Source organism: Amblyomma americanum, chromosome 4 (genome assembly GCF_052857255.1).
Source record: "Amblyomma americanum isolate KBUSLIRL-KWMA chromosome 4, ASM5285725v1, whole genome shotgun sequence".
NCBI lineage: Eukaryota > Metazoa > Arthropoda > Arachnida > Ixodida > Ixodidae > Amblyomma > Amblyomma americanum.
In genome coordinates, this window is record NC_135500.1 from 174,582,344 (window position 1) to 174,609,632 (window position 27,289).

Below are 27,289 nucleotides of genomic sequence, written 5' to 3' on the forward strand. Positions count from 1 at the left end.
CCGGAACTCTGCTGGCACCAAAGACCCTGATCCTTGTGGGCCTTTGTGCGCGCTACCGGCATCGACCACCGGATGTGACCTCCCTCCCAACTTCTCCCAACAACTATAAGCTACTGAGCCATCCAACTTAAAGGGTTTTACTTAAACATATTAATGCAACTACACTCCATGAGCACGCTGCAATCTGGTTGCAATGTGAAAATGAGCTCCATAGCAGAGATGGGCATTAATTTCAATCAAGCAACGTATCTCTGACTGCTTGTTCAGCGGCCCAACAAATTTCATCAACTCAAGTTAGTCGATATACAGGGTGTTTCACCCAAGACTTTACCCGTAAAATTTTTGAAAATAGGTGTTTTGAGTTGGCAGGGGGCTTGTTTCGGCACAGCATTATCAGCGGTGCATAAGCAGATTTTAATTCACTTAGGTCTTTACAAGAACAATACATAATAAATAAAGAAACATTTCACATAACCACAGAGTCATAACACACAAGCTTTCATCCATCCAGCAAAGTTTAATGCCCAAGCAATGAACACCAAGAAAAGAGAAAACTTGGTGAATGAGGACCAAGAGCAAACATAAGAGTCAGTGAACTTCAGCTGCCTCAGCAAAGCCAACACGTGCAGCACCGTAATCGAAGACAGTGTAGTACCGGCCTATGAACACATCACCAAAAATCCAGAGTGGTCCTTGTGGGGCTGGTATGTCAAGCCCCACAAACCCAGAAAGACACAAGCTACGACGAAACTGCGTAATCTGAAATGGCACAGAGCAGAACAACAAATATTAAACCTTCAGGTGCTGCTGTAACATAAGAAATAACAGCAAAATTTACTGATGTGAAACAAGATACACTGTTAAAAATCACAGCTTCTACTTTCACCACACAAAACATCAGGGTCATGCACAGAAGTGAGGCAGTAAAGCCGAAACACTGCTTGGTAAAACCCAGTAGCTGACTTAACACTAGCAACAAGTACTAAGGTGCAAGTTAGTGCATGTGGCACATCAAAATGAAGCAAAGAGGTTGGATTGCCCATATAACAACCTAGCCATGTCATAAACAGTGGCAAGTGAATTAAATAAACAAGAATAAATTTGGCTCATCAGGAGTAAGCGTCATAGTGGGAAAGTGCTCCACTGCAACCATCTCCTCAAGGTACTGTGAACTGCGCCCATCATAAGCGAATATGCCAGCTGCTGAGCTCTCTAAAAAATTAATATGCATCTGCATCTATTAGTCAAGAGCCTCATAGCTTGACAGCAAGGGCAAAGTATCTAGATACTGTTTGCTGATGCTGTGTCAGTTTTAATAATTTCTATAAGCAATGCAGTGATAAAGATTGTCCATTACTGCTTCATGAAAATTGCACCTTGCTGACATTTTCAAATCTGAGATACCCTAGGTGGGATAAATTTAAAAAGTGGTGAAGCGTCTGATCAAGAACCTCTGCCTATATCACGCTACAGAATCCAACTTCTTTTTGATACATCAGTAGTGTACAATTCATATGATGGTATATTTAAAGCTCCCATGTAACAGCTATAGCACTTAGTAAGCAAGCAATGAGTGCCTTAACCAAACCAAAGTAGGAATCATCACAATAGATGTACCATGCTGTTAAACACAAATGAAACAAAAGCATATTCAGATACAGCTGCTACTGAGTAACAAAAAGCTATGTACAGCTTATATTGTATGACACCACATATCCACCGTTCTTAGCCAGCACATATTACTGTATTTGTGCAATGATTTTATATAAATCCACACCTAGAAATGCAACTCACCTTCAGGACATAGTCATTTCCTGTCAACGTGTATGTGTGATTTCCTATCTGGAACTTAACGGCTGGAAGCTTAGGCACATCTTCACATTTTACTGTATACTGAAAACGAAATAAGCACACAGGAAAAACTAATGCAGTAATTATGTCAAACTGCCAAAACAAGGTATCACACACTTATACAGGCAAGCATAGAAAGCATACTATATCCAAAATACTAGAAGAAATTAAACATTCATGACTCATCTCAAACATAAATGCAGCTTGTATGAAACATGAAAATAAAATGTAGTCAAATTGTTCAAAAAAGGTGATTTTTTTCTTTCCATTGTGAAATAAATAGTAAACTTGAAAAACAGGACAGGAAACATGTTTCAAAGGTCATATGTGCTTACAACCAGTGCAGCTGACAAACAATTACTAATGAACAAGTGCTCTTAGCTTGACCAGTTTGTGTAAGTCTAATACCCCTGTCACACTAGCAAATTTAATGTTATTCGAATCGAATGACATTAGCGTCTAATGTCATTAATCGGCTGCTACACAAGAGCACTTAACGTCATTACCTTCAAATGACGTTCACTGTCAAATGAGTTTGGAGCACTCAATCTTGAACTGAATATCTACTCTGGATACCGGATACGCATCAGAAACAAGCAACGCGAAAAAAATAATGTGTGCACTGCAAAAGTAAAAAAATAAAAAGTTGAGGTTTGCTAAAAAAAAAATGTTAAATATGGTGTGAAGCTATTCTCACTAGAGGCTGCCGTGGATAATTATTACTCAGTCTCAGCAGCAACCATTGGCAGCGGCCAAGCGTGAAGTACGGCCCTACCTGCGACCGGTGATCATTCTGGGTTCTGCGTTTCTTGTTGGTTGGCGTTCCACGTGCGTTCAGCTCGGCAGTAAAGCTGTAACTTTTGATGGCTAACGTTCTACAGCATGGCCAAATAACATTTGAAGCCTATAATATTGACAGAAAGGTTTTCACCCGGTTTAAAACCTACACAATTTCAAACACCTTTTATGCGTTAATTGTACCTTTTTTTTTTTTCACTGATCGTCATTGCCATCATTTGCGAATGACATTTTTGTTTACAGTGTAGCACCGAAAGAGACCGAATTCCATTAGATGCATCGAATGTCATTCGATTCAAATGAAATTAAATCGCCCAGTATGATAGGGGTACAGTACTCTACTCATGCTATCTTGAGTGCAGCTCTTGCTCACACTTATGTGGTACATCAATTTGCCTCTTCTTAATTTCTTTGTGTGCCGTCATTTTTGTTTCTGAAGATATTTTGGAACATTCTTGTTGCTCTGATGATTGTTGTAATCCAGCAAAGCTGAAATTGGAACTAGTTATTTAATCTCAATTCAAATCATCTAAATGTTTAAAGAATACATAGCAAGAGCATGTAACAGAAAACAGGGTCTACTGATTATAGCCTTCAGAATTGTCTAGAATCTTTTGCTGTAATCTCTTTTTAAGTTCTACTACGTCCCTCCCTTGCATTTTGTGCATTTTGCATGAGGGAAGAAAAATAAGTGACTTCCCAATGTAATGATGACTTGTGTGTATATCGTCTTTGCGGCTTGCTGCACGCCCTTTATGCCACGTGGTATATTTTATGAACATCTCGCATTTTACTCACAGCCAACTGCACGCTGCTGTGTCAGATATACAAGCCAAGCCATTCATGTGATGGCATTCACTGCTTTGTCACACAAGTTTCCTTCTTTCATAACCATGTACCACTAGATCACCACACATCAGAGAAATGTCTTCAGTCACTTGTCAATTTCCCCTAGGTCCTCTTGTTTTCAAATGAGCACGAAAGTGTCCATACTTGGCCATGTGAGAAAGGGTAGGCACCAATGATTTTTTGCAGTTTCATTACTTCCAAGGAGGGACCAGCCATCAGTGATGTGCCTGTGTCTGCTATAGCCTGGCAACCATTTGCACAAAAGCTCAGAGAGCTGTTCTCCACAGAGATCCTGGAATATGAGGGAAAAAGTGTGATCACTGAGCGCAGCGCACATGGCACGGCAGCGAAGTATGAAGCAGTGAAGTATAAAAGATTGAATTAAGCATTCCATCGAGCACAGATTTTACGCAGTGGTGCCAAGGAAAGGCTCAAAACACATCAAGACCCATTATCAAGAGCCTGAGGCATGAAGTGAGAACTGCATGTTGAAAAGCGAAGAATACAAGTAGATGAAAAGATTAGAAAAGAGCATTGTGTGACCTTCAGGACGCCTAATTTATAAGTTTGCTGGTCTCCTGTAAAAAAAATGTGCCTCTCTAGTAAGACAACACCAGGCGTCAGAATGCAAATGCCCCTAAGTCTTCAGTGTGACAAGTAGACTCCCTTTAAGATTAGCTTGAAGGGACCATAAAATTTGTTGGTCTTATCAGAAGTTCGTGCTAGAAATGTCCAAATATGCGTTACATGAAAACAATCAATAAAAACGCCTATCACAGAGAGGATAATTGCAAATTGTCCATTCATTGCCCTATACATGAGGTGAGCTGAAGGCTGAGGGCGTGACACAAGCTCATGTTATACTATTTGAATGGGAATTGGTCTAATTTTATGTTTTTCATTGTCTCGTTTTTTTTCTTATTATCCTACAGCAGCTGCTATTTGTGAGTGTGTTTCTGACTTTTTGCTTTCCATCCTGCTCTGAGCACTTTGAAGGTGCCAAGCAGGATAGCCGTACATCTCTCTTATCTTACTCCTTCTGTAGGCACATCACAAGCCTTTCCTTACGCCGCAGGCAAAGCGTGCGGCGTCGATATCTGGCCACCTCTGTGAAGCGATAACGCGGGTTGTGACACCGCGTCAGTTGGAAATGCAGCTCCAGAGTTTTTAATACCCATGCTAATGAGTGGGTGCACTTTGCACAAATGCACCTCTTGGTCCGGGAAGCACCGCTTGGGACATGACGCACGCACGATGGTGCCTGCGTTCTTCCCAGCAAGCATGCTTTCCCACAAAACAAGCTCCCGCAAGACGGCTCCCCCGCAGTATTGCGTGAAAGTGCACATAAGCCATTTTGTTTGTAGAGGTGCTTTATTTTTCGTAGAAGCATTTTTATACTTTTTTTTCCATGACAGTGCCTGCGAAAGTTCTTCTAACCGAAGGACAAGCAAAACAGTTCGTCTTAGGAAATCTTTTTTTAGGTTGCTTCCTATGGGAAACCAGGCAAATGGTCTCACGTTGTTCATCTTATCCGAGAATTCATGTTAACCCAGTTCACCTTAACGGGAGTCTACTGTAGTTGCAGCCCCCCCCCCCCCCCCCCCCGATTCTTATGCAGAGCAGATGACCAGGCCCTTCAACAGCCTGTACAGGGTGTCTAGCAAGCAAGTCTTTTCAAGTTCCCTGACTTTTCAAAATTCCCTGACCATTGAAAGTACGAAAGAACATGGCCTGACTGTTGATTACACACACCGCAAACGCAATTTAATTAAATTGCAAAAGCTGCATTAGAAACGGATGTAATCTTTCTGCTCAAGAGAGTTATTTTTTTTTCTGAATGAGCTTCAAGCTGTGACTTATGAATTAACTATAGCTTCTTCTCTTCAAGCTCTTTAATAACGGTGGCCATCCACTTCATTTTTCTACCGAGCACCTGATGTTTCCAAAAATAGTGAGTGAAAATAAAAGGAAGTGAACTAGAATAAAAAAATGTCTGTCTCAAATAGAATCGAACATTTTCATATTGTTCAAATACCAACACGGAGAGTTTAAATTAAAAAAAGGCATTTCTGCAAAACACAGCAAAACAAAATAACTAGACTTATTAAACACTAATATATTACTCTCCTGATCATCCTTCATCATTTCTTTAACACCTACAATTCATCACATAATGGGGAAGAGGGAATCATGTAGCACAGGTACAGTTCATGCAAAGCATAAAGGAAAAAGTTATATCTGGATGACAATGCTCACATGACACCTGGACTACTGAATGGGCGGCTTAATGTGTTCTGTAAGTACAGATGCTTGTCACAGTCCAGACACCGAAAAGACATAGTTCCTGACAGTGGCTGATATGGCTGCTATTCCCTCACTGATAGAGTGCGGTGAAACTTGCTACTGGAGAGTCATGGCCTGGCACATTGCTATGAAACATAAGATGGCTTGTAAAATGGATAAAGAGAGGGCAGCTTGGGTTATAATGCGAGTGAGACCCTAAGCCAGACGAACCCTTCCATGCTCTCCCATGGCACTGAAAGTTAGGCTCCATCTGTGGAATGGCGCCTGAATCGTAGCGATCTTGACAGGACATGGCATGCTTAGCCCTCGAATATCAGTTTTACCACAATGTAAGCACAGACCATAATGGCCTGTAAAAGCTGTCGCATTTCAACTAACAACCAGCACAGCTATTACAGCAGTGCTGCTATCTTCTCAGCACAACAACAGTGCCTGAGTGATTTCAGGTCTTAAAATTTGGCAGTTTGTTAAAACAATGCTTAAAATTTTTGTGCATCTTTAATGGGTTCACAAGGGTGGTAGTCATGTGCGATGGCATTACATATGCTTTCACAAGAGCTACAGACAGCTTAAGTTCAAGATATATTCAGGAAATTTCCCAAATGACTGCAACATCACTATTGGCTACGCTGCCAGAGATTCTCCCAAGCCTTTGGCAATACACCCTAAATTCATTTGGACACCTATTTCAACAGCAGCAGCAGCGCAATAGGGCAAGCACAATACAATTTTCACACTAAGTAAGGGCTTCTTAATGACCTTGTCCTGAGGGCTTAAACCATAGAGCAGCTAGCCTGTATGTTTTGCATGGCCTGCACGGCTCCTTTCCTATGGTAATGGCGTGGCCAAGAAACAGAGGAGAGGGAGCCTTCCAAAAGAACAATGAGTTTGATGCCATGGAGGAGCAGCATGGCACCTAGCATGAGAAATGCGAGAGTGTGCAAATTCTGCACAATAACAGTACAGCTTTTCATGTGGAAGATATCTTTGAATGCAGCTACGTTCCTTGATCTGCACAAGCCCAAAAATAGCAAGCAGTATGGCAAGCTGTACAGAACACAAGTGTGTACGCAATGCTTAACAAGAAAAAGAAAGCTAGAACCGAAGGACTAGATGTCATGGCAATATGCACAGCCTGCTCATCGGGTGCTCACTGTATATTCATAATTTATGGCAGACCATCAAGTTAATTTCAGCCGGCCCTTTTCTCTGACTTTGCCAATTTTCTTATGGTATCCCTGACAATTCCCTGATCTCTCCAGGCGCACAAAATTTCCCTGACAACTCCAGATCTTCCATGTCACTAGACACCATGTTGTACTAGCAGTTTTCATAGCTGAACCATCAAAAAGGCGCAAGGGGCTAAATGACACCATGTACTGCAGCCACAGCATCCTACTTGGCAGCCCCAAGCTCACTCTCATGAGGGAAGTCTCCCTTCATCGTAGTTAAAGTCTTAGCCCTGCATGAAATCCAGGGTTCAGTGCATAAGTGGCTGCACATGTGACAAAAAAGGAATAATTTGTTCCTTCTGAAATGCAACACCTGACTCTCCTGTGTACTGAAATGTGTAGGAAAAATAAGCTTTCATTATTTACTTAATAAACCACAATACATTACATACTTTCAGTGCCTGTAATATAGTCCTTGCCAAAATTATACAGCTTATGGCATTTGCTTTCAATCTGTTTAGCGGGGCTCTCCAGAAAATTTGGCAGACTTAAGCTTAAGAGGTATGAGGATGTGATTTCCCCCCTTTTCCAAGAAACTAGGGTCGTTGAGGATGGAAAATAAGCCATACTGCTGGGCTGAGAAGCAAACTACTATGTTTTCGACAAAGGTTGTACGTCTAGGGACTCCGGAACTTTTTTTTTAGTGGGGAGGGGGCATGACTTTGAGCTTATTTTGTTATTTATTTATTTAATGCTAATTCACATATTAGATTTTATATCATCATCATCAGCATCATCATCATCATCATCATCATCATCATCATCATCATCATCATTATTATTATTATTATTATTATTATTATTATTATTATTATTATTATTATTATTATTATTATTATTATTATTATTATTATTATTAATTTATTATTCAATGTTCAAAGGTTGATGCAAACTGTCACGTTGTGGTGACAACGTTCCAACAGTCAGGACAACGAAAAGACTTCCAAAAGAAACTTTTTAAGGGGCTGACTCCCGCCCACTAAGAACTGAATGACTCGGCGGCGACAGTAGTTACAAGTGCGCTGGGTGGTCATCGAACTGAATGCATGCATTTCTTGGCTGCGGTCAATTTAAAGCTGGCAAGGAACCTTCGAGATAAAGAGCCAACAGCAATTGCAACAATCTGAAAAAATGTAGAAGCATTTGCACGTGGCCACGATCAATGGAAATAAATCTGGTTGCATCTAGCATTACAAGACAAAATGATAAAGCCATGTGCCGGCGGTTTTGATTGCAAGCGATCAAAGGTGAAAAGATTCACGGCAATATAAAACGAACTGAAATGGGCAGCTTTATAGATGTGCGCACAAGGAGCGATCAATTGGTTAAAAAAGTTTGAGCATAGTTTGTTTAAATTTTGGTAATCATGATCATGTACACGGGTCAGACAGTCGACTTCTGTTGGGGCATGACTGGTTTAGGTTACACATATACGAAATGCTTTACAACTGGCTACAAAGCCAAGTAGCTCAGCTGCGCTGTGCTTTGCATTAAAAGAGTCCTAGAACTGAAGTACTTCAATTGTCAGAAATATGATCAAAGTGCAAGCAGTTGGAGACATGGGGGGGAGAGGCGGCCGCCCTTCTTGCCCCCCCCTGCTCCGGGGTCCCTGTGTACGTCTAACCAACAGAGACTCAAATTTCTGCATAACAGTTTCACCAAAATGCAACAGAAAATTATGACTTGCCCATCAATTGCAAACTGCCAGTAGCCTTTCTTTGTGACTGGGACGTAATCAATAGTGCCCTTGTAGAAACGCTTGTCCACACCACCAAATGTAATCTCACCACCATGAGAAAAGTTGCCGTTTCTGAAATGGACATACAAAATAAGAACAACAGCCGTCCTCATTGCTAGAAACACTCACTCCACAAAAGGCATTATCAACAGCCAAAAGATAGCTCAGATGACTCTCACAAAGAAAATGTAATCACAACTTATAACCAATACACTGCAGTGGGCACTGCAGTTGCTCCATAGATGCTTAGTGTCCTGTATGTATGGACACCGCTTTTTTGTCAGTAACACCACAAGTTTATCGTATAAAAGCTTTCTCCCACTAGCAAAGGTTCAAGAGGCTCTAAACTTTTCCTGTGCAAGCGATGTGCAGCGCGCATTCAGTTTTGTGCATTCAGAAAGCCACCAGTCTCCTCTGGAAGCAGTGAGCAGATTCGACCACATAGAGTACAATGCGATTCCGCAACAAAAGCAAGCAATGCTGCGTACTGTCATGAGAAAACTACCAAGCGTGTTGAAAAATGTGACATTAAAGTTGATGTCAAATGTTTCAAGCTTTACCACATGCAATAGGTTGTGCATTTGCCTAGAGTCCTACACTGTAAGATGGCTCAAAAGTCGTTACTGAGAAAAATATTTCCGTCAATAAAAGGATGATTCTGAGTTATCATGAAGTGAAATAAACATTTTAATAAGAAATATTTCATTTTTTTTTAATTTCCAGAAGTTAAGGCATACATGAGTTAAGAAGAGGTGCAGATTTTGTAAATAAGATGCAATATATCAGGAACAATGCACATTTTTCAGAATAAGAAACTGCAAATTTTTAACCTTGCACCTGGCATATGATAGCTTTAGTTGCTTATGCACCTATGAACCTAAATTACCTGTTACAGCTATGAAGTTATAAAAGATATGCTGTTACAGGCATGAGGGTACAAGAGATATGGGTGCTAACAGTCAGTCTTACATTTTTATAACCAAAAATCAAGTAGCATTTTCATGAGCATTCATATGTGGCTCTGCAGCATCGAATCAATCTGAGAAAATTAACCAAAGAAAGCACATGCACGCATAAATCACTGTGTGACTAAAAAAAAAATGAGAACAGTGAGTGAAATCCCGGGTCTTACAGCGGCATAGTATGCGAAGTCATCACTTATGTGATTCACAAAATATTCTGTGGAACCATCTATCTAATAAATTTATTTTTCTTCTTAACAAAACCTCACATGACACACATGAGAAAAAACAGGTCAATATATGCACACACACAGTGCACACTGTCACAAATAACTCAACAATGCCACCTGTCGTTACAGCAGAGGTGAGGCTGCAGTCTAGAAACCGGCTTTAAGGTGACGTAAGTAGACATTGTAGGTATACACAGTATCACTCAAGTGTCACTAATGAGACAGATTGCATGATGGCTAATTTATCACAACAGTGGTTGGTAATTTTTCCAGTGCATTTTTTATTTTGACATAAGGAGGTGATGAAAACTAATGGTCTTTGCCTTTGTATGCCAACAGTTTTGTATGAGTCAGCTGGATCTGCCCATGCATTTCATTCTGTGTAATTTCTATGCAAGACTTTCTTAGTATCCCAACACAATCTTGGTTCTTCTAGTCAACACCAACCTTGCCTCATGTGGTAACCTATTAGCAATAGTTCAAAACGTCCCACACCGGGTATATGCCATGATGATGGCAAAACAAAAAATTACTTAAATTTTATGTGCAGATCAAGTCCGCGTGCAGGATTAGTCAGAATGCATATACCTCTTAAGGCTGACTACATGCATTATAGTCCACATTAATTTATTTCATTAATGCAATAAAAACTGATCTCTAAAAAAGAAGAAAGAATTCATGTAGAGGAGTGTACAACTAGTTCCCAAGATTCAAATAAAACCAAAAAATATAGTAGCTTCCAAGACAAACATCAAATTAAATTGTATACAATTCACCATCATGTGGCACAAGTAAATTGGAGAAAGGTAGCTTACCGATTAAGAAAGAATGAAAAAACAGGTTGAGGCACGAGACCCTGCAGGACCATGTTGTCGAAAACAGTATTCGCACCAGATGCAGCGATGTTTTTAAAGCCGAGACCGAGGACGCCATCAAACCTGGCAGCTACAAATGTCAAACCTGGCTCAGTGACAGCTTCAGCAAATGTCTGGTTTTGAACCTGCATCAGTCATGCAACAATAAAGAAAAGCTTCCAGCTGTACATAAAATCAACAACAGTCTTCCAGAACAATTGCCTAGTGCCCCTTGGTAAAATAGCAACTGAAGTCCATACAAGGCAAATAACAGATTATTCAAACAAATAAGCAGATTATTCATTTTTTGGTTTGTTCTAACTTCTGAATAAGATTAACACAGTGATGCTATGTGAGCAATAGATGCCTTAAGAATGCTGAATACTCCATCTTAACTGCTGGGTAAAGCAGTATGTTAACAGAATTATGAGTTACAGGTAACCACAGTGAAAATGAAATGCACATTTCTAATGAAAAACAGAATTACTAAAGGCATGCATTTTGATGCTAATCTTCCTTAAGTCAGTTTATTTAGGTGATGCAATAACATTAAACTCTTATGAGAACATACAACAAAAGCCATCCATTCAAGCATCATGTAATACTACGAAAAAAAAAAATTATTAGCCCTATTTGTGGCATAAAGAAATGATGCGTAATCTGAGACCACTCACATTAATGCCTGCTAGTGAAACAGTGTCGACACTCAAAAAGCCAGTCATGCTGCCAGTCCCATAGCGCAGGGAAATAGATGTTCCATTTTTGCGGTATGTTTTTGATTTCGTGTGATCGTACTTCTTGTGGAGTACTGCAAGGAAATGAAGAAAGCAGGAAAAATGTGTAATCAAATTCACATAGATCTGCAAATACATGTCACATCGCTCAGTTGTGTCCTCAAAATAATATATCAACTTTGCAGCAAAATTAAGAGTATACAGTCATGCTTCGTTAATATGGAGACTTTGCTCTCCAAGCAAAACTATCCGTAAAGCAAGTCATACATAATAGCGAATTTGTCAAATGTTTTAGGGGAATCCCCCAAAGTGGAGTAAATTTGTACCATAATAAGGGAGTAATTGCTCATTGGCATCCACCCAAGCACAGCCATACGGCTACAAAGGAAAGCTACACAGCTGCGCTTGGGTGGATGCCAATGAGTAACTACTCCCTTATTATAACAGCGAATTGTGAAGAAAAATTTATTGAAAAAAAAAACGAACTATGATTAGGGTCTGCTTCTGTCCACAGTGGTGGTCAGTAAAGTTGAAATTAGGCACAGTTTTCGGATCTCCAAACCCATTATCCTGGTCGCAATCATGCTCAAAATAATGCACAGCTTCCCGCACCTAGTGACAGATGTATGATGCGCTTGATGTCTCATGGCTAGATGACCCAGCTCACACTACTACTGTTCACATCCCACGACTAAGTTGGCTCAGAGCTGCTGAATAAGGCTTTCTATACAGCACAAGCTGGAGAACGAGTTTTCTTTACGGCCATTCATGCAATACAGCAAATGGTAAGAGGCATTGACGTAGCAACTTTTAACTTTAAAGCATGAAACTTGAAGAGAAAAGAGCCGTCAGTCAGTCATTTGCAGTGTTGCATGGCATTCCTGTGGTGTCCTATGTTCCAAACGCCGAAAAAGAAACATCGGGTTGGGGCAGTAGAGATTTTGTTCCAATCACAGTTCATATTAATGCGACAAAAATGCATGGGCCCAAATGAGCTCTGTTCATTTTTCCCCTGTCCATTGGCTGGACAGCGAGCGTCCACATTAACAAGGCCTGAATACATTAAAAAAGCTTGGTCTCCAGAAAAACTGTCCATAATTCAAGTTGTCCACATAAACGGTGCTCGTATTAATGAGGCACGACTGTATATCAAATTGGGCTTTCATAATATTACGTTTTCTATCGGAAGTGAATATAAACAGGCATGTTTCAAGCATATCTAATTCATCATCTTACAAACAGTGCTGCACGCTTCATTCCTTCCTTTTCAAGATATTTGCTGCACAGTGATGTCATGAATAAAGACCACAAATAGCTATATAGAAGATACATAAATACTCATTTTTGATAGGTTGTGCGCTAAAATGACATTCACAGGAAAAAAGGGTAGAGACGGCAGGAAAGAAGGCTTTTTCTGTTTTTTTTGGCTCTCTGCAAACTGGCGAAATTATGTCCGATGGTGACCAAGAAGCGTGTTAAGAAGGCATGTAATGTCAAGCATCAAATTGTGTACACACTATGCACTGCCGATGTTGTGTATGAGATTCCACGTGCAGCAAAGTGTATGTGGGGCAAACCGGGGAATGTTTCAATGAGCTCGCCCGCAAGCACGTCACCCTGAAGAACAAATCTGGAGTTAACCTTCCGTTACACCGCAGCAGTTGCCAAAACTGCTACCCCCAGTTTAATGAAACTAAGTTTCTAGCTAAGGCTCAGGACAAGACTGAGAGAGAAGTAATTGAGGCCTTTTTCATTGACATAAGAAAAGACAAGTGCATTAGCACGCCTTCTATTCACCTTTCTAGGAATGAACTATCCTTTTTTGGGTGGTTACATTTAGTTTCTTAACCCGTTCGCTGCTCTGTATTTTGGTTTACTTTTAGAATTTTTAATGTGCTTCTATCTTTTTTGCTGCCCTTTACATGATTTTTATCCCCATCTCTCTTGCTTTTTTCACTGTCAGAATTTTTTCATGTTGTTATGCATATTTTCATGTTGTTATGCAGATCTTTCTTTTCACTGTCACCTTTCATGCAGCTCTATTTTCATGTTGTTATGCACTGTTGTTAGCCCATGTGAATCTTTTTTTACCATACCTCGGCACATGTTGATATGTTCACCTTCCTGGGTTTTTTATAATCTCACTTAGATATGCTCCATTGCTCTTTCTCTCGTTTGGTTGTTAGGTTCACGCTCTTTCATGCAGCTCATCTCTATATATGAGCGGATATATAAGTGCATCTAGCTTCTTTTGTCGTCAAGTTGAAAATTGTGCTTCTCTCCTGTTGTCTCTACCCTTTTTTTTCCTGTGAATGTCTTTTTAGTGCACAACCTATCAAAAATGAATATGTACCAACTAGCCCGTCAGAAAGCCTTACTAGAATACATAAATAGAACATTAAAAATCAGAACATGTAAAAGCTCATAAAACTTGACTAACTCAGACAAAAGAAATACCGCATAAAAACTTACAACATGCAATGTTGGTCCATTTGCATCGTCTTGAAGGAACCCATAGATTTGATGACCCTGTGTCAAAAACAACCCGGAATGGTTGTGGGGGTTCTCCTATGCTGATTGGTCCATAGTACTGAGCCTAAAATTGTAAAACAACCAGAAATATATTATATACTATAACACAATGCCAGTTGCTCACTCTTGCAAAACTGCGTTCTAGTAATCAAGACATCAATAGCTTGAGGCAATTATACATCTTGCTGCTTATTGTACAGCCAGACACGATATATCGCCAGATTTTTCAAATTATTGGCTCTATCGAACACACATATTATTTCCTCGAAAATATTCTTTAAAAGTATAGGAAAGTCGCACGGTATATTGAACTCCAATTTCGCCGGTCAGTCGATATATCGAACTAGACACTATGCCCCTGTAAGTGGTGCTTTTCCTAATGGCGCTCTTCGATAATTTTCTCGCACTTTCGCGCGCACAAATGAGTCGGGTGCGCGGCCTTGGGCACCTATATTGGCAGTGGCAGCACTTGAAACCGTGTGACAAGGTGAATATGGGTTGTGCTTGAAGGTGGTCTTCGATCTCTTGTACCATATTTTCACGCCATATCGATGTCATGCGGTGAAGCCAACCTAACTAACTATAGCGTAGCGGCGGCCCTCGCATGGCGTGCTCGTGCTTCGATCTTCATTGCAGAAGGCGTACGGAAACTAACTGCATACCTGCAAACCTCAAAGCTTTCAACTTCGTAAATCCTTCGCAACCGTGGAGGAGGGGAAGGGGGGGAGTGGGGGGGGGGGGGGGGGGGGAGCCGTGCGAGTGCACTTTTTTTTTTTTAATGCTACGTTGCCCAGTGCACGACGCGGCAGCGCTGGAGCTTCACACGTGGCGTGAGGAATTATATTATAATTGGCTTTGAGGGGAAAGGAAATGGCGCAGTATCTGTCTCATATATCGTTGGACACCTGAACCGCACCATAAGGGAAGGGGGAATGGAGGTAGTGAAAGAAGAAAGGTATAAAGAGGTGCCGTAGTGGATGGCTCCGGATTAATTTCGACAACCTGGGGATCTTTAACGTGCACTGACATCGCACAGCACACGGGCGCCTTAGCGTTTTTCTTCCACGTGAGGAAACGTGAGGAAACGCACAAATGTGAGGAAACGCACAAACGTGAGGAAACGCAGAAACAGCGAACAGCACGTGCACATGACCAGCGCGGAATTCCGGCGCGCTGGAAGAACACAAGTATCAAATGTCCGCGACAACGCAATCGTCGTTCTAAACGGCGCGTAGCTCGTCTGGCTGACTGATGAGCGCAGCCGACAGCCGCCGCCACTTCGTGCTGGCGGCGAAGCTCCGAAAACGAAACTACACGCACAGACTGTCGGCCTGCCGATCGTCAAAACACCTGCAGCTGCGCGTGTCAGAAGGGCGCCGATAAGCAATGTAACATGCAGTTCAGGCCTGGAGACGAATATTTCGGTGATCGGTTAGTCGAGCACGTCATCGCGCGACACGAAACCACTTTGGGAGCCCGTCCAAATTGGCTGATGCCAGCCCCTCGGCGTACGAATAAACCCGCTTCCGACGTACGCCATAGTCTTAACACCACGGTGAAAGCCTACTCTCTTACACGGACGTTTGGCGGAACTTTGGCGGTAGTCCGGATTATCTGAATTAACGGGGGTTGAGGAGTTGGAATAAACGTTTACTTGGGTCGAATTAACGGTTTTCACTGAGCAATGTACCTGCTTCCGCTGCTAATTTCACGGATTGTATACATATCCCACTCTCGTGGCGGCCTTACGGTGCGGTTCAGGTGTCCAACGATATATTTTTATTATTTATTTATTTATTTATGACATACTGCAGGCCATGAGGCCCATAGACTACAGAAACAGATCACAAATTGAGCAAAAATACCAAAATGCAAACAGAACACGAGCAGCGGGAAATGACATGAAAAGGCAAAAAACAAGCTAACACAACAAGCAGAAAAAAACCAACAATATTCACTTATCAGGTCAAGAGACCCTACACACAAAGCTGGTAAGCTGTTCCAATCACTGATGTTTTGCGGAAAGAAAGAGTGCTGAAATAAGGTAGTCTTTGCAAAGTACGGGGTCAGAGAAAGGGGGTGGGAGTGTCGAGTTCGTCTGGTGTTCTGTAGTATAAGATACGGTGAAGAATTTATTCCAAGTTTACGGTTAAATAACAAAAATAAGAATTTCAACCAAAGAAACTTGCGCCAGGACTGAAGAGTTGGTATTAAATTCGACTGCATTAATGCAGAGACTGAAGCAGTTCGATTGTATTGTGAAAACATGAATCGCACAGCTTTCCTTTGGATCCACTATATGAGACAGATACTGTGCCATTTCCTTTCCCAAAAACCAATTATTCTTATTAATATTGTGAGGCAGAAGAACGCACCAGCAAATTCACCTTTTTACTTCAGGTAGGCCGAAGCAGCAGCTACCGACTAGTCACAGCTTAGCAACACTTCGTCTTCTTCGCACGACCCGATGACCGATGATGATTACGCTGAGATGAAGATGAAGGTCACTCACAGTGCTTACAACATTCCCCCTCCCGAACGAAAGCGACCATCCTGGTCGCAAATTAAATCTTAAGGTCGGCGGTTAAAGGGTTTCAAGCGCGACACGTGCACAATCTCGGTGCCGCGACACCGACGATCGCGAACAGGCGATGCAGGTGTGATGAGATAGTTTACAGGGGAAGTTTGTTCCAAAACCGTGTACGGGCCAATAAAACGGCTCAGAAACTTTTCACACAGGCCGGGGATGCGAGTAGGTGTCCAGAGTAGCACTTCGTCTCCAGGGCGGAAAGACACTGAGCGATGAGTCGCATCATACGTGCTTTTCCTGGAAGCTTGAGTGGCTTCAGTTTGAAGGCGGGCACGATCACGGCAGTGGGCGATACGAGACAGGAACTGTTCGTGGGAAGGCGCGGCAGAAGGAGTAGAAGCTGTGAAGAAAGATGCTTCGAGGGAGAAGGTAGGATGGCGGGCATAAACAAGAAAAAACGGAGAGTAGGTGGTGGTTCGTTGAACGGCAGTGTTGTAGGCGAAGGTTACAAAGGGGAGTAAAGAGTCCCAGTTGTTGTGCTGAGGGTGAATGTAGGTGGATAGCATATCAGAAAGGGTGCGATGAAAGCGTTCTGTGAGGCCATTGGTCTGAGGGTGGTAAGGAGATGTAGTTTTATGCACCGTGCCTGAAGCATGAAGCACTGCGGCGAGGACGGTGGAGAGGAACGACTTGCCACGATCGCTAAGGAGGAGGCGAGGGGCGCCGTGGCGAAGAAGTATGGTGTGGAGGAAGAAGTTGGCGATTTCGGAAGCGGAGCCGGAAGGAAGTGCTGCGGTTTCAGCGTATCGGGTGAGGTGGTCAACGGCAGTAACGACCCAGCGGTTGCCAGCTGGAGTCAAGGGCAGGGGTCCATACAAGTCGATTCCGACGACTTCGAAAGGTGTGGAAGGACATGGGAGAGGTTGCAAGAGACCGGCAGGAGGCGACGTAGACCGCTTGCGTCGTTGACAAGGGATGCAAGACGCTACGTATTTTAATACTGAGGTTGAAAGGCCAGGCCAGAAGAAACGACGTTTGATGCGGTCATAGGTTTTGTGGTACCCAAGGTGACCTGCGGTGGGGTCGTCGTGGAAGGCTTGTAGAACTTGAGGACGCAGGGAAGAAGGAATTACGGGAACCCATGTGTGGCCCAGTGGGCTGTAGTTGTGCCAAAATAATGTGCCATCCTGTAACTTGAAATTTTTGAGCCGACGACGGAGACGGGCATTTGGAGGTCTAAGAACACCGCTGAGACTATCAATCAGCTTTTGACAGTAAGGGTCAGCACTCTGGTGGTGAGCAAGATTGCAGTGTATATCTGGCATGGGAGCAATAGAGGCGGCGCTCAAAGACTGCATAACTGTAGGGTTTAAATGGCTTGACTCCGTTGGGACAGGAGAGGAATGCGAGGACATGGGTTGCGACGGCAAAGCAATAGGGCAACGAGAGAGAGCGTCGGCGTCCTTGTGCTTCTTGCCCGATTTGTAAGTGACAGTAAAGTCGTACTCTTGAAGGCGGAGGATCCACCGCCCGAGACGACCGGACAGATTTTTCAAAGTGGATAACCAGCATAGGGCGTGGTGGTCAGTGACGACTGTGAAGTGACGGCCGTACAGGTAAGGACGAAACTTCTGAACAGCCCAGACGACGGCGAGACATTCTTGTTCGGTAATAGTGTAGTTTTGTTCCGCAGAAGTCAGAGTTCGGCTCGCATAGGCAACAACATTTTCTGTAGAGGTGTTTTGGCGTTGCAGAAGGACAGCGCCAATGCCATGGCTACTGGCGTCGGTGTGCAAAATTGTCGGTGCTTTATCATCAAAATGGCAGAGGACGGGACCCGAAGTCAGAGCACGCTTCAGAGTTTCAAATGCTTCTTCGCAAGCAGGAGACCAGATGAAAGGCGTGTCGTTGTGAAGAAGCGCATGTAAAGGTGAGGCAATAGAGGCGAAATTGCGGATGAATCTGCGGAAGTATGATGCCAAGCCGAGGAAACTGCGGAGATCTTTGACCCGAGTTGGACGGGGAAAGTGCAGCGCAGCAGCGATTTTTTCAGGGTCAGGCTTAATTCCTTCGCTGCTTACGAGATGGCCAAGAACTTTAATGGATTTTGATGCAAAACGGCATTTCTTCGTGTTTAGCTGTAGGCCAGCGCTGGAAAGTGCTGTCAAAACTTCATCGAGACGAGTAAGGTGATCAGGAAATGACGAAGAAAAAATGACGATGTCATCTAAGTAACAGAGACATGTTTTCCATTTGAGGCCGCGGAGAACTGTGTCAATCATACGCTCGAATGTAGCAGGAGCGTTGCAGAGTCCAAAAGGCATTACATTGAATTCGTATAAACCGTCCGGTGTTGCAAAGGCGGTCTTCTCTTTATCATCTTCATTCATGGGGATCTGCCAGTAGCCTGATCTTAAGTCAAGGCTGGAGAAAAATTGGGCACCTTGCAAACAATCGAGGGCGTCGTCAATTCGAGGGAGGGGATACACATCCTTACGAGTTATTCTGTTTAGAGCACGGTAATCTACACAAAAACGAACCGAACCGTCTTTTTTTTGCACTAGCACAACAGGCGATGACCAGGAACTAGACGATGGGCGTATGATGTTGCGTGCAAGCATGTCAGCAACATTTTCCTGAATAACTTTGCGCTCGGTTGGAGAAACACGATAAGGCCGGCGTCTAACTATGCTTGATCCGTCGGTGAGTATGCGATGCGTTGCTGCAGCGGTTTGACCCAGTGTGCCGGAATTGACGTCGAACGAGTCTGCGTGCTTGTTCAATACAGCGAGCAATGCGTCTGTCTGGTCTGTTGTCAGGTCGGTGCTGATCGTGTGGCGAAGTGCTGCACTGAGCGAGGCAGGGGATGAATCAGAGCGATCGGAGGTGGAAATGGGAAGAAGTGTGACAGGCTGGGCGGAAGCAATTGATGCAACAGTAGAGTCGCGTCGCAGAAGAATGGGCTCTGATGTGGTGTTGAATGCGGCGAGAAGAGAAGAACCGCTGGAGAAGCGAAGAAGGGACACGATGATGATAATACCTCTTGACAGGAGACGAGGGCTGGGTGTAATCAGGACGTCGCCATCGGTGACGGCGTCAGAAGTCACAGATAGAATATCTTCGTTGCCCGGATAGAGGACGTGATCGGCAAGCATAACTACACGGGAAGAAAGTGGTTCTCTATCGGCAAGAATGTTGCATTCAGTGACTTCAATAGTGGGAGGGGAACACGTAATGACTGCTGAGGCGTTTTGGAGGAAATCCCAGCCGAAGATGAGTTGATGGACACAGGAGGATAGGACAGCAAACTCAATGAAGTGCAAGATGCCATCAATGGTGACTCGGGCTGTACACGCTCCACAAGGGTTAATATTCTGTCCATTTGCAGCACGTAAAGGAGGACCGGTATAAGGTGTGCGCACTTTTCGCAGTTTTAAACACAAGTCAAGTTTCATAATAGAAATAGCGGCGCCGGTATCAATTAAAGCTTCCAGTTCATGTCCCTCAAGGAATACAGTCAACATGTTTGATGGGAGCAGAGGAGGAATTGGAGCGACGACAGGCGGTGAAGTTTTACCTCCGGAAACTGCACAGGTTAGTTTTCCGTTTGGCGGGCAGAAGCTGAAGATGGAGGGCGAAGGGGCGACGAAGTCCGGCGAAAGGGTGACGGGGAGCGACGACGCGATGGCCGTGCTGTCCTAGACCGGTCAGGAGAAGTCGACGGGGAGGAAGAGGGACGGAGGTCATTATCGGTGTAGTACTGGCGAGGAGGAAGCTGGTAGGCGTCGTCACGTCGAACGTACCCATAGCTCGCACGCTCATCTCGCAGTCGTCGGCGACAAACGCGTGTTACATGGCCGCGGATTCCGCAGTAGAAACATACTGGACGAGGTGGGAGAGGCCGCCAATTACCATACACCGGTGGTCGCGGGGACAGGGCGGCGAGGCTGGGTGGGACGGGCGCGTGATGGACAGGAGGTGAAGGAGGAGGAGCCGCAGTGACTTCAGCATACGTCGGAACGTAGGGAGGGGCTGGTGGTTCTGTAGCCATGGGACGATTGAGTGAAGTAAGCTCCTCCTTGATAATGCCACGCAACCCAGTAGATTGAGCAGGTGGGCGTGAGAAGGCAGGAACCGACGAAATATCATTGTGGAGCTCTTCCCGTATTATAGATCGTATGATGGTGCGCAGATCAGTTTCGGGAATTTGGCTCGGATCCCAGGTGTTGTTGAGGCGGCGCGACTGTAGATAGTCAAGTCGCTGGCAAGTGGCACGAATGTCTGCCACCGTGACGGGATTTTGGGCAGCTAGAGCTGCGTAGGCAAAAGAGCCAATTCCTTTTAAAATATGTCCGACACGTTCAGCCTCGACCATGCCATTGTTAACTCGCCGGCAAAGGGCGAGTACGTCCTCAATGTATGATGTGTATGTCTCTCCTGGAAGCTGCACACGGGTCTCTAGCTTCTTTTGAAAAGAGGTCGGACCAGCACCAACAGTTCCAAATATCTGGCGGATCTGTGTCGTGAATTGAGGCCAGTCAGGAATGGCGTCCTCATGGTTGAGGAACCACGTCTTAGCCACGTCACTCAGGTAGAATGAGACGTTGAGTAGCTTCATAGAAGCGTCCCAACCGTTAAAAGCGCTCACCCGATCGTACTGCTGTAGCCAGTCTTCGACGTCGTCACCGCGGAGACCGGCGAAAACCGGAGGGTCGCGCTGACGTGAGGTAACAGACCAAGTTGGGTGGGTCAAATGGTGCTGAGCAAGTGCACCTTGGGACGTCAGTGGTGCAGAGGTGGCATGGGCAGCCGTGGGATGCCCATCGGTAGCTACAGGCGCCGGAACGGTGAGAGCAGGGGAATGTGACTGCGCCATGGCGGTTGATGTGCCGCCAAGAACACGACCGGAACGGAGCTCCAGGGGGTGCCGCGTTGAGGACGCTGGGATCAGGAGTCACCTCCACCACTTGTGAGGCAGAAGAACGCACCAGCAAATTCACCTTTTTACTTCAGGTAGGCCGAAGCAGCAGCTACCGACTAGTCACAGCTTAGCAACACTTCGTCTTCTTCGCACGACCCGATGACCGATGATGATTACGCTGAGATGAAGATGAAGGTCACTCACAGTGCTTACAATATTCAATTTATAGGTAGCAGGATTAAATGTCTCATGATAGGCAGTGCTAGTCAGGCTAGGCCCTGCAATGCCTAGTCAGCGGCCAGAACACCGGTGGGGATATATCGAACTATTTCGAGACACCTTTGAGTTCGAAATACCTGGATTAGACTGTAGTACATACACTTCTTTCAGGTCACTATTTCTTTATTTCACCTCCTCAGAAAACTGTTGCATGGATGTAAATTAAACAGCTGACAAGATAGTAAACTTTGGACAATCCATACCTTTCTCATGAAATCAATGGTGTTGAATACATCTGGGATTGAATGAGGAAACCAGTATATACTAGCTAACAAAACTTTATTTTCCTTGCAATAAAAAAAATTTGGTTTGCATCAGCACCTTACTTAAGTGATATAGCAATGCTGCTTGGCTGCTAATCCAGAGCTGTGAACACTTAAGCCCCAGAAATGCAATTACAGAATTTGTCTTACATGCCAAAAGCCAACTGCAAGAAAAATGTGAGGGTAAATAAGCAGGGAGAAAAAGATGTGTACTCACGTTTATGTCAGCTGGAAATATGAAACAGAAAACATGCAATCATGCGAATTAGCAACCAACTGCCGAGAGAATTACACAATATTAGCAGCATGTGAGAAAGTTTTACAAAAAATATGAAAGCAATTTACCTGTTAAGCAATTTACACATGCTTTCCCAGCTTTGTCAGTATGGTTATCCAACTACTTATAGAATCTTTTTTGTTGTTGAGAGAAGACTACTCACAGAGCATACAAATACCATATGTAAGCTCTCACTTGTCATATTTAAGCTGCGAGGTTTTCACAATGTGTTAATAACTTCTGCATGCACCATTTGCACCCTTAAATAGCGAGAACACGAGTAAGCTGGCATGCATCACATTTATGCAATACAGCATTCAGTGTCTTTGAGACAAGAGCATGCTCTCTAGTTCAATGTTACACTGAGTATAATACTGCATGCAATTGGGTAAAACTACAGATACTCTAACAAGTATTTAGATGACAACTCACGTCAAGGTAGTTTGAGAGTGGTTCAGGAATGGGCAGCTGAGTGCTGGCATCGTTGTAGTATTTTGGCTGGGCTACAACCACCTCAGTGTCTACTTCACCCAAGGTCTGCCTTACAGACTTGAAACGATGAAGGGGAATGCTGCGGGTAATGAAAAAAAAAAGGCAACTTTATCACAAAATGTTAAAAGGCCTTCTCCACATGCAAAACACAGTACTTGAATAACACTGACAAGTGAAGCATACAAGGCAGGCAATTAATTGTGAATATGTTCATATGTCTTAGTAGGTTTACCTCAATTTGGCCCCATCACTTTACTTTCTCAGAGCAATTATATACGGCATACAGTGCTTGTGGTGTGTTTCTTTGTGTCTGTGTCTTTTGCGTGCGCTGTGAGGAATCCCCCAGCAACACATCATGTCAGGGGGCAACGCTTTTTTTCTAGCATCAAGGCCTGTCAACTCATCGAATTCCCAGTCGAAATTAAGAGCCAGGTCCGCGAGTACTTTCTTTCCAGCCATGGCTCACACAGTCTTCATGGAAACTTTCCGGCCGTAAAACCAATAGAGTTGGTGACGACGACGGATCGGTAATGAATTCCGGAAGAGTAAGTTAAGATTCACGGATTTCTCGCAAACTGAAAAAGAAATCGCTTACTATAAAGCTGCAATTCGCAGATATCGAAGTGGTCTGACCCAGAACGGCACCCGCACCGGCTGCAGCATCGGATAGAGCAAGCGCAGGCAAGATGCGATGAGCTCGTGCATCGCGGCGGCATCACGTAGTACGTACCTGATGAGGGCCTCCGCCGAAGCGACCAGGGCCAGCAGGATGAGAGTGGAAACGCGGAGCGATTCGCCCATCCTGAGCGACCCGGAGCAGATGACAGAAGAATGCGCGCCGCATGCACGCGCTTCGCCGCCGCGTGCTCGTCGAGCAGGCAACTGGCCAGCCCCCCACAGCAGGTTCCGTTCGAACTTGACCTCCCCGGGGCATCGCTCGCTCTCCTCTTATCGACGCGGCCTGGTTCCGTTTATGTGGCTCACTGGGCCCGCAAAATCATGCATGCCGACACTCGCACTGCGGCAGCGACGGCCACACCGTGGTCGCCCAGCACGTGCGTGTCGCCAGCGGCCGCACCGGCGAGCAGCGCTTGAAAAGGCGTTCGTCCTTTGCACACGGCTCGCGTTTTGTTTCGTTCACAAACTAGAACGAACGAGGTAACACGGATAGACTTATTAAGAAGGATAGGAAGAAAGGAATAAGGAAAAGATGGGAAGACCGAACAGAATCAGCACGTGGGCTACGGGGTTGCCTAGTGGAGGGCTGGAGCACCGGAGAGACTGATGTGAGAGTCTGACCGGAGAGTCTACGATCGCAAAAGACGTGTCTACATTCTTACTCCACCGAAATGCGGCCGACGAGGCCGGGATTCAACCCCACGACTTTGGGTTCTGCAGCCTGCGGCGGGTGAAGACACACACGTGGGAAGAATTGTTCCAAAAGGCCTGCAGTTTCTTATGAAAGCTACAGCAAGAAACCATACAGGTAGGAACAAGCGGTGTACTTCTTAGAAATAAAATATAAATGCAATAAACTTTTTATTAAGTTCAAATTCACACACCAAAAATTACTGCACAATAATGTTTGATTGTGCGTATCATGGAAATGGTAGAATGCCCATACCAGGCTTGCATCCAAGAAATGTGCCTGTGCAGACATTGAGCTCATGTGATAAATTTTGAGAGCATGTTCTGGATTGGCTTCTTGAGCAGAGTCCTGTTGACATCGACCACTTGTAGGACGCTGTCCAAATGGGCAGGTGGCATCTGGTGAGTGATGTTTGGGAAAGAGGTTGAGGAATAAAATGTCTTCAGTAGTGGCATATAGGTAATGGGAGTTTTTCTCATACATGTTATATTTGATTTTAGTGGGAACTGTGAAACGTGAGATGTACGTTGATAAACTTAAAAAGGGTGTTACCTGTGGCCCATAAAAGCTGACAAAATCCATAAGCAGCTTTGAAAACTTGCTGTCACTGCTTCTTTCATCCTTTACAGATATAAGCCAATTGACTAGTTCTGCAAGAACACTTTCTAAGGGACCCTTGGAAAAAAAAATCAAGGAAAAGTTAGTTTACGGTGCAGGCAAAAAATCAGCCATCAGAAGAGAAAGTCCTTACCCTCTTTGATATTATAGTGTGAACGAAAGTAACAAGCGTCTCAACACACACCCTTGATTCTTGAAGTATTCGCCTGCATATTGACATTAAAGTTAGGTCAAGCAATGAATACTATGTCCAACCTTCTACACCATTACAACAAAAACTTGCACATCTTTCAGACAGTGGCTCATAAATGATACTATGCAGGAAAAAAAAAGGAGGCATTATGGAACAGACACACCAAAGCATTCAAAAATTGTATGAAAGTACTGCTTGCACCAATAAACTCAAACAACAGCGTGTCCGTTTTACATCGCCCAGTCTTCAGTGGCCCATGGACAATGTTCATAAAGCAAAAATGTCAAGCAGTGGCATTCTAAAAAGTGTTAAAAGTATCTCATCGCCCATTAGATGAACTATGCAACGTAAGGTAACATGAAAAATTGTAAAAATTTGAACATAACACAAGGTACAAACTATACAAGTGCACAATAATAGTTTATGCACAGTTTTTTGGTTATCTCATTTTCAGTAACACTAAGCACAGAGGGCAAAGTTCATTATTAGACACTGCAAAATGTTGAGAAACACAGTGTGTGTAATTCAACTTTCATGCTGCCTATTTGTCATTTTGCAGTATTAAGGGGACCCACTAAATGCATTCAGCCCAAAATTTTGGAGCAATCTACAACCTTGCATTAGAAACAAGAAACAAAAGAACAACACAAAAAATGAATACTATGCCTCAGGCAGGCAGCTGAATAGTCCTTGGGAATCCCTTCCTTGATTATTGTTTGCACAACTTCTCCTTGTGCCCTTCCTAAAAAGGAATACAAAGCAAACTGAAACAAAGCTTAAGCAAACAGCTGCTTTGAAGCCATTCTTTACACGAGCACAGGTAAGTGCACATGCAATAATAAATTCCTTGTCAACTAACCCATGCTCTCAACAGAAATCAACGGGACTAGAAGGCCTTCAATTGTCACATGTGGCAAATCCTGTGCAAAGGCTACGATGGAATCCATGAGTGAGCGAGCTGTGGTGCCTTCATCCAAATTTGTGACCTGGGAAATAAACCGTGCATAACTGACTCAAGAAGCAGATGATTACACAACCTGAGGAATTCATTCAAGCATAATTTTCTTTCCGCATTCTTTCAGAGCAAATTATGAGGACAAAACAGCAGATAACACACGTGCTACTGCACACAATAATGCTATGTTGAACCTTAGTTGAAAAAGCACTGCACGGCACAACAGAGAACAAGTCTCCGACGTACCTTGGGCAAAAGAGCAGATTTCACGAAAACAACGCCGTTAATGAGGCTTATCACCGACTTAAGCTCAGCAAACGAACGCAGAAGCAGCAGCGTCTTTGAGTCGGCAATACTGTCCGTTTCGAGTTCATCACAAACTGCAGCGACCTGTAAAAATATTAGACGGAACGTCGGCAAAAAGACCGAATAAGCACAGAAACAAATTGCCACATGGAAGGGCTAATTTTCCCATTGCTGCATACCGTTTCTGGCCTTGCAGAAACCATAAAACGAAGGTCAGCTGTCTGAATGGCTGTTTCATCGCAAGAATGCAGAGCCTCCTTTATCTTCGAAATGTTTACCTGCAAGATCGAATCATGGCAGACGAAGCACTCATGACTGCGTCTTACATGAACAAATATATTGTGTAAAGACGGACAGCTTCTGAGTACGAGGCCACGGGTTCGAACCCAAACGCGGCTACCGCATCTTGATGGAGGCGAAATGCAACGTTCGAGCACCGAGGTCTACGCGATATACTGAGCTCTCCACTACAGCGTACCTCAGAGCCGCTCCCTCAGCTATGGAACAAGAAAGTTAATTCATTATAGCAGAAAGAAAGACACTCTGCATTGCTACTACCTGTATTTCTTCAGGCAGATCTGTCAAATCATCCGGGGCACCACACACTTCAAGCTCGTCCCTTTCGGGCCTGTACGGCGCACGGGCATTGCTTGACACGATTTGTTCTTGGACTTCTTCAGGCTCTGACGTATCCATGTCTAGAATGTCGCCAAATGGCTCCGGTTCAGAATCACGGGGAAAAAATTGAAAGAGCGGTTCACAGCGTGCTTGCGATGCGAGGAACGCCTCACGATACGGAGGCTGCTCATTTCTGTTCTTGGATTTCAATTCTTGCAGTAATCCCAAGATCAAGTCGCGTTTACAGTCTTCATAAGCATGGCCGTAGAGGGGGAACATATTATTTCGCAACAACAAAAACTTCACAGGCGCTACTACAAACTCTTGTCGAACAGCAAATCGACACTGCCCTATGGGCAACTTTCGCGCGCTGCTACTGCTACG

The 27,289-nt window shown here is 44.0% G+C and overlaps 2 protein-coding genes across 5 annotated transcripts; both read right to left on the reverse strand.

Annotated features, from left to right (window-relative positions):
• Positions 1–497: 497 nt before the first annotated feature.
• Positions 498–24,598, reverse strand: LOC144128688 (lysosomal aspartic protease-like). 4 transcript variants are annotated; one of them, XM_077662291.1, is made up of 9 exons: positions 24,471–24,598; positions 22,787–22,925; positions 14,025–14,148; positions 11,493–11,626; positions 10,780–10,964; positions 8,722–8,844; positions 3,643–3,790; positions 1,795–1,893; positions 498–759 (listed from the first exon to the last, which is right to left on the reverse strand). In XM_077662291.1, exons 1-9 carry the CDS (start codon positions 24,479–24,481, stop codon positions 589–591), a joined length of 1,134 nt encoding a protein of 377 aa, XP_077518417.1. In that variant the 5' UTR covers positions 24,482–24,598; the 3' UTR covers positions 498–588. The 4 variants fall into 4 exon arrangements, 3 of the variants coding, with proteins under 3 accessions (XP_077518417.1, XP_077518415.1, XP_077518416.1); XM_077662289.1 differs by lacking the exon at positions 24,471–24,598 and adding an exon at positions 23,442–24,245; XM_077662290.1 differs by lacking the exon at positions 24,471–24,598 and adding an exon at positions 23,577–24,230.
• Positions 24,354–27,289, reverse strand: LOC144128689 (uncharacterized). The gene is made up of 8 exons (XM_077662292.1): positions 26,846–27,289; positions 26,467–26,565; positions 26,228–26,371; positions 25,886–26,012; positions 25,693–25,768; positions 24,967–25,039; positions 24,768–24,890; positions 24,354–24,613 (listed from the first exon to the last, which is right to left on the reverse strand). The coding sequence occupies exons 1-8, from the start codon at positions 27,182–27,184 to the stop codon at positions 24,512–24,514; spliced, it is 1,083 nt and encodes a 360-aa protein (XP_077518418.1). The 5' UTR covers positions 27,185–27,289; the 3' UTR covers positions 24,354–24,511.